The following is a 12,042-nucleotide window of genomic DNA, read 5'->3' as shown; positions in this document are numbered from 1 at the left end:
GGTTTAAGGATTTTACTTAATTTCATTCACAACATTATGATGAGATGACAACAATAACAATAACAACATTACCCATCCTTTTTTGTTTGCTTAACTGTTTCATGAAAATCAACTTTCAACGTAAATTAAAAAAATGCTCACATCTAACTGTAATCTGATATACAAAAGTGCAGAAAAGACTGTGATCAGTGCTGCCACAAAGCACAGAATCTGCTCTCTACTATGAAATGTTCCACCTTGGGAAAATATTTAAAAAATGTGTTACACTCTTTCTCAATTTAATTTTTAACGCAAGCAGAAAAAAATTTTCCCCTACATGCACATTTAAACTCTTTAATAAGAAACAACTGGAATTAGAATTATTAATTGTGAAGAAAAAAGCAAGTATTCACAATTTTTTCTAAAAAACTCCAAAAACCTGTTTTTTAAATACAACTATTTTAAACTGAAAGCTGGTAGAAAAATAATTCTATTGCTATTAGGATAGGGAACAGGGAAAATGCACAAAAAGTTTGAGCTTCTGTGTCTAATTAGTTTTTGAGAAAAATGCACCTTTGTAGGAAAAAACTATATTTTAAAGATACACCTAAACTCGTGTAGTTTTAAAACAATCCTTATCCACAGTCTGAGTTCTCCTCAATTTGTTCCATCTCCTCTTTCTTTTTCTCTATTATCATGGATCTTCAGACATCTTTTCTATATCTTTTCAAGCTTTTTTCAGTCACACAAATCAAAGTTCTGAAGTGCACAGAACTCTAGCAAAGTTTCAGTCCTAAAATTTTATAAATATCCAGTTTACAGCTAAAACCATCAATCAGCTGTATGTAGCACTTCTGATCTAAGTTTTGCATCCTAAAAAATATATTTTGGGGATTTCTAACTACCCAAAACTATTAAAGCCTACATTGGGATTTTGTGTATAACCATGGAGATAATTTTTTAGTAAGGATGAATTGGCAAAGTCTATAAATTTCTTGATGAGAAAAATATAATGTCTTCTGATGTTTCTATGATGTTATTCAAGTTTTAAAGGTTCAGTCTGATTAAATTTACACAAGGAGCTTGGTTTTTTACTCATGAAAGACTATACATATTGCTTCTTATAATGAGTATTAAACTAGAAGTTTATCAATTTTTATGTCAGTCTACCCTTCCAATGCCTTACTTCCTGTTTTTGCATATGTTAATTTTTGTACCTTCGTAGACTTTATCAGTTACACATAATTTGAATATTTTTGCATTTAAAAACACAAAATAGTACTGTCAATATTACTAAAAACATATATTACTTTTTGCTAGTAAACAGATTTTTTTAAATGTAACAATTGGATTTTTTTGCTTCTGATATTATTTTATAAAGACATGAAATTTTATAATTTTTAACATACTAAAAAAAAATGTATATATAATTACACAGGGACGAAATGATTCCGGAACCGATTTAAACTTTCTCCATACTTAAAATCTCAATTAAAAAAATCGGTTTGCGCCTCCACGTTGGTTCGTCTGGATAACCAGTTAGAAACGTGGAGATTTCTACTGGTGAACTAAATCGGAATCACCTCTCTGGATCACATCCAGAGTTGTAACTCGGGAATTTATGCCCACCCAAGGCTGACTTGCCTTTGAAAGTCAAATATGGAAGGTCTTTTAAGAAAAAATCCACCGTCTGGTAAATACCAGAGAAGGCTGAACTCGGATCCGGTGGGCAGCTGCTTAAAAGATAACAATGAATCGGAGCGTTTGGAAACACCCAAAAACAACACAACTTCAAAATTGAGAATAAGACACAAGCAAATAAACTACATTGCCACTCACAACATTAATTCTCTAACTCAATCCGGCAAACTAAAAACTCTAACAGACATAATGGACAAACAAAATATCCTAATCGCAGGACTTCAAGAAATGAGAAACACCGATCGAGAGCAGTTTGAATCTCAGGGTTACAGAATTTACAAAGGAATCCCCGGGAAACGTGTGATGAAGAATTGCCCACAGTTCGGAACAGGATTTGCAATCAATCTTAAAATAATTGACTCAGTCGTAGAATTTAAGTCTTACTCCCCCAGGATTTCAACCTTAACCCTAAAATCAGCTAATAAATTCTACACCATAATAAATGTCCATGCTCCCACCAATGACAAAAACAATCTTAAAAAAGATAGAGAAGAGATGGACAAATTCTGGGAACTTCTTGACCAAACTGCAAACAACATAAATAAGACCCACACGAAGATTTTAATAGGGGACTTTAATGCCCAACTTGGTAAAGAACGAAGATATCGTGATATTATCGGAAAATGGCCTGCCCAAAAGAAAACTAACAAGAACGGCCAAAGACTTGGAATTTTGCAGAAACCATAATATAATCTCAAAATCCACCTATTTTATGAGAAAACCAAACAAATTGAAGACTTGGAAACACCCAGATTGGAAAAAAGGAGAATGGCAACTGGATCATGTTTGCATGGATCGGAATTATCACAAGGAGATTTATAATGTAAAAGTCTTGAGAGGAACAGATACTGGATCGGACCATTACTTAATTAAAGTTAAAATAAAATTCACCCCGCATAAAAAGAAAAAATCCCAACCTAAAAACAAAAGAGCTTATGATCCACATAAATTAATAAACAATGCCATCTTTGAAGAAACAACAAAAAAAAAATCAAATTAACTAATAATTTAAAAGAACTGACATCCCAACTGAAAGAAATAGCTGAAGAACTAGCCCCTATAAACCCAAGAAAAAAACACCAATGGTGGAATGAAGAATGTGACAAAGCAGTCAAAGACCGACACCGGGCTTGGATCAACCACCAAACCCAGAAAACTGAAGAATCTAACCATGAATTCACCAAACAAAGGAAAATAACTCAGAAAATTATAAGAGGAACCAAACGACAAGCCCAAAAAAACTTGATTCAGCAAATAGAAGAAAGTTCCAAGAAAACTAATTTCCGAGACTATTATAAAATTTTTGGTCAGGCTCTTCAAAGATATGAAGCACCCACCCTTATGCTGAGAGGAATAAAAGGAAATATGGCCCACACCAATAAAGAAAAGGCTGAAATTTTGGCAGAAACCTTCAATAGACTCCTCAACTGTGACGACCCCCCAGAGCTTTTTGAGATTGACACTGAAACTCCAGTTAAAACTTCACCAGTAAATATCAACCCGCCAACAATTCAAGAAGTTCTCGCAGCCTTAAATGAAATAAAAAACTACAAAGCAAGCGGAGAAGACCAGCTTTTCGCAGAACTCTGGAAACACTCATCAGTTTATTCAGTCAAAACTTCCCTACATCTATGCCTCGCGAAAATATGGAACGAAGAAAAACTTCCAGAACACTGGACCACAGCCTTCATCCATCCATTACATAAAAAAGGGGATAAAACTAATCCGGAAAACTACAGAGGCATATCTCTCCTGGATTGCACATACAAAATCCTGTCGAGAATCATATACAACCGATGCAAAGACCAACTTGAACTGGAACTTGGGGAATACCAAGGGGGATTTAGGCCATGGAGAGGTTGCCCGGAGCAAATAATATCCCTAAAACTTATGATGGACTTATATAAAAGACGGAAAAAACAACTAATAATCACCTTCGTCGAATTTAAAAGGGCCTATGATTGTATACACCGACCATCCATTCTGAATATTCTGAGAAACCTGGGCCTTCACCCTAAACTCGTAAACATGATAAAATTAACTTTAACCAATACCCAGTCCAGAGTGAAATTCAGAGGTGAACTCTCTCAACCCTTCTACATAAAAACTGGATTGAGGCAAGGAGACGGCCTCTCACCACTCCTTTTTAACTGCGCCCTCGAATTTGTCATGAGAAAATGGTATGAAATAAATCCCAAAAATATAAAAATGGGTACTAAGAAAAACCCCATCACACTAAATTGCCTAGGATTTGCAGATGACCTCGCTCTTTTAGCAAATAATATTCAAGAAGCCAAAACACAAATCATGAGCCTTCAAAACCTAGCACAAAAGATAGGGCTTCATATCTCTTTCGAAAAAACTGAACTAATGGCCATAGATCCTCTGGTAATAGAGCACATTACGGTAAACAATCAGAAAATTAAAATAGTAAAACAATTTAAATATCTAGGGGAAATAATAACTTATAATTTAAATGAAAAAGTGACATGGCAAAACAGGACAAATAAAATGATTAAATCCCAAAAATTAACTTGGTCAACATATAACAAAAAATGCCTTTCTGCTAAAACAAAACTTAAACATTATAAAACTGTAGTACAGCCAGAAGTCACCTACGGAAGCGAGACCCTTTTCAAAATCACTCAGAAAAACCGAATTGAAAAAATTCTGAAAATAGAGAGGAGAATTGTCAGAACGTGTATCAATAAAAAGCACCAAAAAGAAGGCCAATGGTGGATTGTGCCAAATGAGGTGGTGTATCGAGAAATAGAGCCTGTTACTGATACTATGCGGAAAAAAAGAATCTCTTTCTTCGGTCATCTCATAAGGACACCGGAAACAAGACTGTCAAGAAATATCATTGAAAAGCTCTGGTTCCAAAAGCTAGAAGTAGGATGGATCAAAGAAATTAGAGAAGATATGAAAGAATTGGGAATTTCCCTGACTGACCTACAGAATAAAACTGGAAAAATTACAAAGCTAAAAGATAAAAGCATTAGATTTAAACAAAAGACAGACAAACGACAAAATACAACGAAGAGGGTGTTTACGGATGAAGAAAAGAAAGCAAGATCTGAACGGATGAAGAAATACTGGGCAGCTCGAAAGAGTAAAATAACACGCTTTTCTCAGAAAAGATCCAACTAAAATTGACTTAAGTGGTCCCATGTTGGCCGTAAAAGCATAATAATAATAATAATAATTACACAGAAATAAACAACAAATGTTTTGGCACTAAGATAAAAAACCTTTTTCTTTCTGATTGTGCTTCCCTAAAGTACACAAAACAAGAACAAAGTTTTACACTTCAGGGTTATGGGGAAAAAATAAGGATACTGCTGATTCCAGGACATAGAATTCAATGCAAGATTTCTAATTCTCCACTACTATCAACATTAGTACTATCTCCACTACCTGTCAACATTTGTATTAGTTGAACATAAATTTTGAAAATACTGGAGGCATTGGTACTCCATGATTAGAAAGGCGATTACTTCATACACTTTTATGATTATGATAATTCTGATAAACAAAACATTTTTTGTGAGAAATTCATTATTTTTTGCAAAGCAGTACCTTATTTCTCTACCTCAGTCATATGGTCTAATAAAGCATATTTCAAACTGAATGGCTTAGTAAATAACCATATTTGTGTTTAATAATCTAATGAAAATCTTCATGTAATTATGGAGGAAAATCTTAACATTCTTGATGTTCAAGTTTTATGTGAGTTCACAAAAAAAATTAGTGTTGAGGCCTTACTATTCAAAGAAATACATAACTGGAGATGTTACAACATGCTGTTATTCCTGAGCTATTAAACAACTCTGAGTTTCACACTGGCCATCCCTGTTTGGTAGCAAAATGGCATCTCTTCAATATTTTCTTTAAGCTAGAGGCAACCTCAATCAAACATTTCCTGAATGGATAGGATATACAGAGAAAAATTGAATGATGTAATTTAGTGATTAAATGGATAAATGAAGGGTAAAGGATGATACTTCAAACATTTCATCCGATGAGTATTAAGAGAATTTAATTTTTTATAAATTTTTTCAACTTTTTTCTTAATTATCCTGTTTTCGTATTAATAAATGTGAAAATTAACTTTATAACTATAAGGCCAATAGAGTTTTTCAGTACAAATAAATCTTTTATACGGAACTGGAACCAGTTCCATAATCTTGTTCGAAATACACACAACATTGAGCATTAAACTAGTTAAACATTTTTCTGATGTCTGTTAGGTTTGCTGCAATAATAAAACAATTTTTCATCGTTTTTAAAGAGTTATTCACTTTTAAGTTACTACTCTTAGAAGACCTGTCAATTAGTTATTTTGGTTCTGTAATGAACAGAAGAAGATGACTAAGGATAATAGTATCTTACCTTAATATACAATTTATTTATAACAATATCAATTTAATAAGACCACTCTACTCAAATGTAACCTAGTAATCTATAAGATCTTTTTGTTTATATTCCTCATTAATATAAATAAATAATAAATAATTTGACACACATGCACTCTAGATTGACACCAAATCAGAAAAAAACATTTTAAATTGGAACATCATTTTAGCAGTTACTATTTACAAGGGTGTAGTATTAATAGAAAAGAAATAAACTGATTTAAAAAAACCTTATTTACCAAATTTTCAAATCCATTAAGTCTTGTTTGTAATATCTGATTCTGTAACATTCCTTCTAGAGATAATGTAGTCAAGAGTGAAGCAACACTATGTTGATCGATAATAGTATTACGAACTGGAGTAGCTTTTAATCGCAACCTTGTATGAGCTACAGCAGCATGAAGGATACTGAGCTGTTTTAATGCATTGCTAGCAATAACCAACACATCTTTATCACTGCAAAAAAAAAAGAAGACAACGATCTTATTACTTAAATTTAAATATATCAATAGTTAAATGAATATAAATATACAAAAACTTATAACTTTATATTTACAGTAACTCATCCTGAAACTGAACTCCTGTTTAACGTTACATAATTTCATCAGAAAAGTACAAAACCTCTTCTTTTTATTTTTATAAACAGTGGAACAAAAATATATTTTTATAACTAAATAAGAAAAAATGTTGTCCAAGATTTGTGGGAGCCTATGGATATTTAGAGCAGCTTTTTTGAACTGGTGCCTGTAAGCAATTATATCCTTAGTAATAAGTGAACACAATGAATGAGTAATAGTTTGTTACATTTCTGTATTGCTCAAGACATGCAATTAACTAGAACCGAAAAACAGGATGGTGGCAATGGATACTAACAAGGAAAATTATCATTAAAAATAACTGTTCAAACGTGACCACAGGATAATAACAAACATACAGACTGCTTAATAGATGGAACTGTTGGTGACAGCAACTAATTTACTAAATTTAATCTGTAATTTTGTACATAAATTCCATTTTTACTTCCTTGTAAGAAGTAAAGAAAGTATTGTGATCGTGAAAAATTTCAGTTTTTAGATTTCAATGGAAATATCTATTTTGACCATCCCTGAATCCATTTTAACTAGTTTTGGTGTGACATCTGTAGATACATATGAATGTATGTACAGGGAACATTCAATAATTAAAGAGACAAATTGATATAAAAATGAAACAGTTTGTAGAAGTTTTGTACTTTCATGACTTTAGGTTGACATTACTGGGATGACCTGAGAACAGCTGACAGATAAAAATTGTTTGGTTTATAACCTCAACATTGCATTTAATGATGGCGTGTCCACTTGAAGTTTACACATTAGTTGAACAATGTTCAGTGATCTGTTTTTTGCTTTCTGAAAGTAAAAAACCAGCTAAAATCTTTTCTTGAATGATTTAAAAGTACGGTGAAACTTGTATGAACTGCAGAAATTTTTATAAGTGGGTAGAACAGTTCAAACAGTCGAACCTCAGTGACTGACGATCAACATCCTGGCCGGCCAGTTGAAGTGTCAATTCCTTCACTTGAAACCCGCATTGACGGCATTATTCATGAAGACCATCGTATTACAGTTGAACATATAGCAGAAACAGTTGCAGTAAGTGTTAGTACAGTTCATAACATTACCAATAACAAGCTCAAGTACTGCAAGGTGGATCCCACAAGAGTTAACGCAACAAGACAAGGAAACAAGATTCAAAGTGTGCACAGATTTGAAAGAATGCTATGAAAGGGAAGGTGACAGTTTTCTAAACAAGATTTTAACATGTGATGAAACTTGAGTTCACCATTTTGAACCAGAGTCCAAAAGACAAAGCATGGAATGGAAGCACACCAGCTCACCTGTCTTAAAGAAATTCAGAATGCAAACATCAGCAGAAAAAGTCATGTTGACCTCTTTTGAGATGCCCAAGGAGTCGTCTTTTGTAATTATTTGGAAAAACAGCATGCAATAAGCAGTGTCTACTACTCAGACATGCTAATGAAAAAAGTAAAGCCAGCAGTGAGAGAAAAACGTCGCAGATCTCAAACAAAAGACGTGATATAGCTGTATAACAAAGCTCACTCTCACAGTGTCCAGCTGACCCAAGAAACCATTGGAAAAATGGGTTGGGAGATACTACCATATATCCTCCCTACAGTCCAGATTTGGCTCCCTCAGATTTTCATTTGTTTGGTCCACCCAAAGAAGCATTATGTGGAAAAAAGTTCAGCAACAAGGAAGACAAAGAATTTGAGGGAAAGTGGCTCAAACAACAAGACAAAGACTTCTTTGCATCGGGTATAAAAAAACCTAGTTCATCATTGGGACAAGTATATTAATATTGATTGGGTTTATGTTAAGAAGTAGTAAAAGTCTCATTTTGTAAAAATACACAGTTTTTTCTATATCAATTTCTCTCTTTAATTATTGAATGTCCCTCATATACATGTATGTATCTCGTATAACTCAAAACGATTAGCCGTAGGATGTTGAAATTTTGGATTTAGGACTGCAGTAACATCTTGTAGTGCACCTCCCCTTTTGATTGCAATCAATTGAAACAATTGTGTCCAAAAAAGCCCAAAATAATTTAGATTTTTGACTTTTTCTTAACTGCAGTAATAAGCCCTCATTGAGAGTTTTTCAACAATATATCATAAGTGGTACTTATTTTCGTTGGTTCCGGAGTTATAGCCAAATGAAATTTTAATTAATGAAATATTTGGATCTTATAAGGGGAAGGCTTATAAGATCGGTTTGAATCAGACTTCATCTCCTTTTTTTAACTTTTTTTTTTTTATTTAAATATATTGATTTATGAATAATTATTAACTTCTGATTGTAAAAAAATTTCCAATAAATAATAATTCAATAATAACAATAAAAAAAAATATGAAAAAATATCACAAGTTATTAATGAAATAAAATTTTATGTACATTTTATTTTTAAAAAATGTGTATATGTAATTTAAAAGGCATACAAGTAAGTCATGTGGTGTCCACATCAGATTTGGTGAAACATTTGATTATTCATTTTTGTTTTCATTTTGTTGATGGCTACAACATAATAATTTAAAAAACATAGTATTAGATAGGATAAAACTTACAATTATTCTAACTTACATTTTGATATAAAACTTACATTTATTCAGGGGAGAAGAATATGGCCAAACACGCAAACGTGATTCAGAGGAAATTTGGGCTGTCTACGGAAATTTCAAGGAAATTTTTACCAGTCATGAAAATTAGAAATCATGACGTAAATATCAACTGATATATTCTCTTCAATTTTAAAATTATTAACTAGAAAAATTTATCTTTTAACAAGTTTTGAAAAGAAACATTCATCCTATTGCATATTAGGCATAATGAGAACAAACGTTGCAATGTCATTCCTGGTGAGCAATAACTCATAGACTCAAAGCTTAAATAACAATGTTTACCAATAGTGTTTACTACCTGATGAAGATCTACAGAAATCAAGCTGTTCAAAAACTCAGAAACAATTTCAAGATGAAGAAGTAATTTATTCAAATGAAAAACCTTCATAAGTTCTAGAAAAAAAATTAGACAACCATTATTTAGCATTGTCAAATCAACTTTACAAAAATTAGTGAGCCTCCTATTATAGAAAATATGAGACAATGTTTTAGTAGCAAGTTCTTAAGAATAGCAGAAGAAACAAATGCAAATACACTTAATCTTTAGCAATTTTAACAAATTGGATCAATAAAAATCGAGGATGCAACTTTGATGTTAAAGTTCTTTTTTACAGCTAAAAATTAACAGCAATCTTACAAACTTACATTTTTTTTCAAAAAAATACTTGATTCTTCAAATGAGGCTAAAAAAAACCTTCTTTAATTGAGCAAGATAACAGAGTGATCAAAGAACTATTTACAAAGACTGAAATTACTGCTGAAATCTCAGAAACAATTTCCCTCGTTGAAAACTGCTTAAAAATTTGTAGCGAGGCTGTATATGAATCTGTTGGATCAGTCATTGGCAACCATCTGCACAACCGAAATATAAAATTTGACACTGCATTTCTAGAAGTATTTATTTCATGAAATGGTTCTCCCATTCATCATGCATCACACCTTTTAAAGAGATCTTAGTACAGATACTTTAATGGTGGAAAATACCACTTCATGAGATTTTCCTCAACCAATCATATAAAAATATTCAAAACATCAAAAGACAGTCTCGACAGTATTGACAAAGATAAAGGGAGGTTGCCTTTTCTTAATGACTTGAACTGATAATCATAACTCCACTCATTACAGGTAATTGTCTTTATGTAGTATTATTAATTTTATCATAATATTAAAACCATTTTTTCATTACCAAAATATTTTTTCATTTAACAAAATAATTAAACAACCCTACAGACACCAAATTGGCAGATTTTTTATTAGCTCTACAATATTTATGTGTGTTCTAAAAATAAAACAGGATAAATTTCAGCACCTGAGAGGTAAATAATGATAACTCCATCAGATTTCTATTGGATTTACGACTGTTTGTCTCTCAGGGGCTGATTTCTATTCTAATAATTAGCTTAATAAGTAAGTAATCTTTTTTTAATATGTCTGTTAAATTAAGCCTAACATATTTAATTTATTTCAGTGCTCTCTTCAGTGGTGATCTTCCCTTGAAGTCACCACAATACAGCCAATATTACACTATAATTTGTTGAACTGTGCTTATTAATGTATTTCTTGTTCATAAGATAATTTTATGAATAAATTAAGTGTCTGCAACCCATGAATTTTTATTAATTCTCTTTTTAGAACTCATCATATACAATAAATTGTTCGGTAAAATGTAATAAACTATCTCCTTAGTTTTGGGAAAATTTCAGTGGTCTGAACGTTTTCTGCTCCCCTGCATTTATTTAAAGAGTAATAAAGGAACTTTTAATCTATCCTAATATTTCAGGTAAAATTATTGAATTAATAACTCAATAAATATTTTATGTTAATAAAAACTAGCATTTTAGAAATTGTGTAACTGTCCACTTTATTAAAGAATTGGAGGATCGTATATCAATTTCAAATGAAATAAGTTAAAATGAAATGCATCAAAAAATGTGTATATGTAATTTAATAGGTGTGCAAGGAAGTCATGAGGTGTCCATATCAGATTTTTTGTTAAATATATATATATATATTTTTTTTTAAATCAATTCTTTTACGAATCATGCCCCTCTGTACTGTATACAATATATTTATTTTATTTTATTAGATCAACCAAAGTATAGAATAAATAAAGTAAGATGTAAATCTTATTCCACTATATATGCAGGAGCATTTTCACAATTTACTCGCATCATCAGCTGCATTACATATTCATCTCAAATTACATTACAAATTTCATAAAATATAACTTATGCATTTATTAATTTTATTTTTTTTTTTTTTTTAAATTTAAAACCTTTTATCTTTTTAAGAATTTAGATTTTTATTCAGTTAAATTAAAAATTAAAAAAAATTTAAATATGAAAAGTTAATTAAAATTAACATTAAAAATTAAATTGTAAAAATATGACACCAAGGCATAAAATCAAATAAAAATAATTTTAAGTAAAGCAATTATGCATGTTGTCCACTTAACTGAACTTTTTTATACTCTAATTGCTTTACTTAAAATTATTTTTATTTGATTTTAATTTAAATTTTTCATATTCAAACAAAATTACTACTAATATTATTCCTAGTAATTACTGTTAATTCCTACAAAATTGATTTTATTTTTCTATTCAGAAGCAAAATTCATCTTTTCCCTAACTCAAGAAACATTTCTACGAAGCATGGTTCAAAAGTAAGGGTAGATAATTATAACTAGTGATTAGCAACACTGATTGGTTTGCACATGCACAGTGGATTTCAGTGGTCTGTTAGGCTTGCAACCTCACCCCATTGTCATCA

The 12,042-nt window shown here is 31.3% G+C and overlaps 1 protein-coding gene across 5 annotated transcripts in view; it reads right to left on the bottom strand.

Annotated features, from left to right (window-relative positions):
• LOC142328273 (uncharacterized) overlaps positions 1 to 12,042 on the bottom strand; it is a 54,526-nt gene that overhangs the window by 27,437 nt on the left and 15,047 nt on the right. For all 5 annotated transcript variants that reach the window (XM_075371969.1, XM_075371975.1, XM_075371972.1 and 2 more), the window contains exon 3: positions 6,335 to 6,551. In XM_075371969.1, coding sequence (XP_075228084.1) covers positions 6,335 to 6,551 — 217 coding nt within the window. The remainder of the gene's footprint in view (positions 1 to 6,334; positions 6,552 to 12,042) is intronic.

This window comes from Lycorma delicatula, chromosome 7 (assembly GCF_047948215.1).
Source record: "Lycorma delicatula isolate Av1 chromosome 7, ASM4794821v1, whole genome shotgun sequence".
In the NCBI taxonomy this organism is placed as follows: Eukaryota; Metazoa; Arthropoda; class Insecta; order Hemiptera; family Fulgoridae; genus Lycorma; species Lycorma delicatula.
The sequence above is the reverse complement of the archived record's forward strand: the minus strand, read 5'-3'. Positions and strand labels throughout refer to the sequence as shown.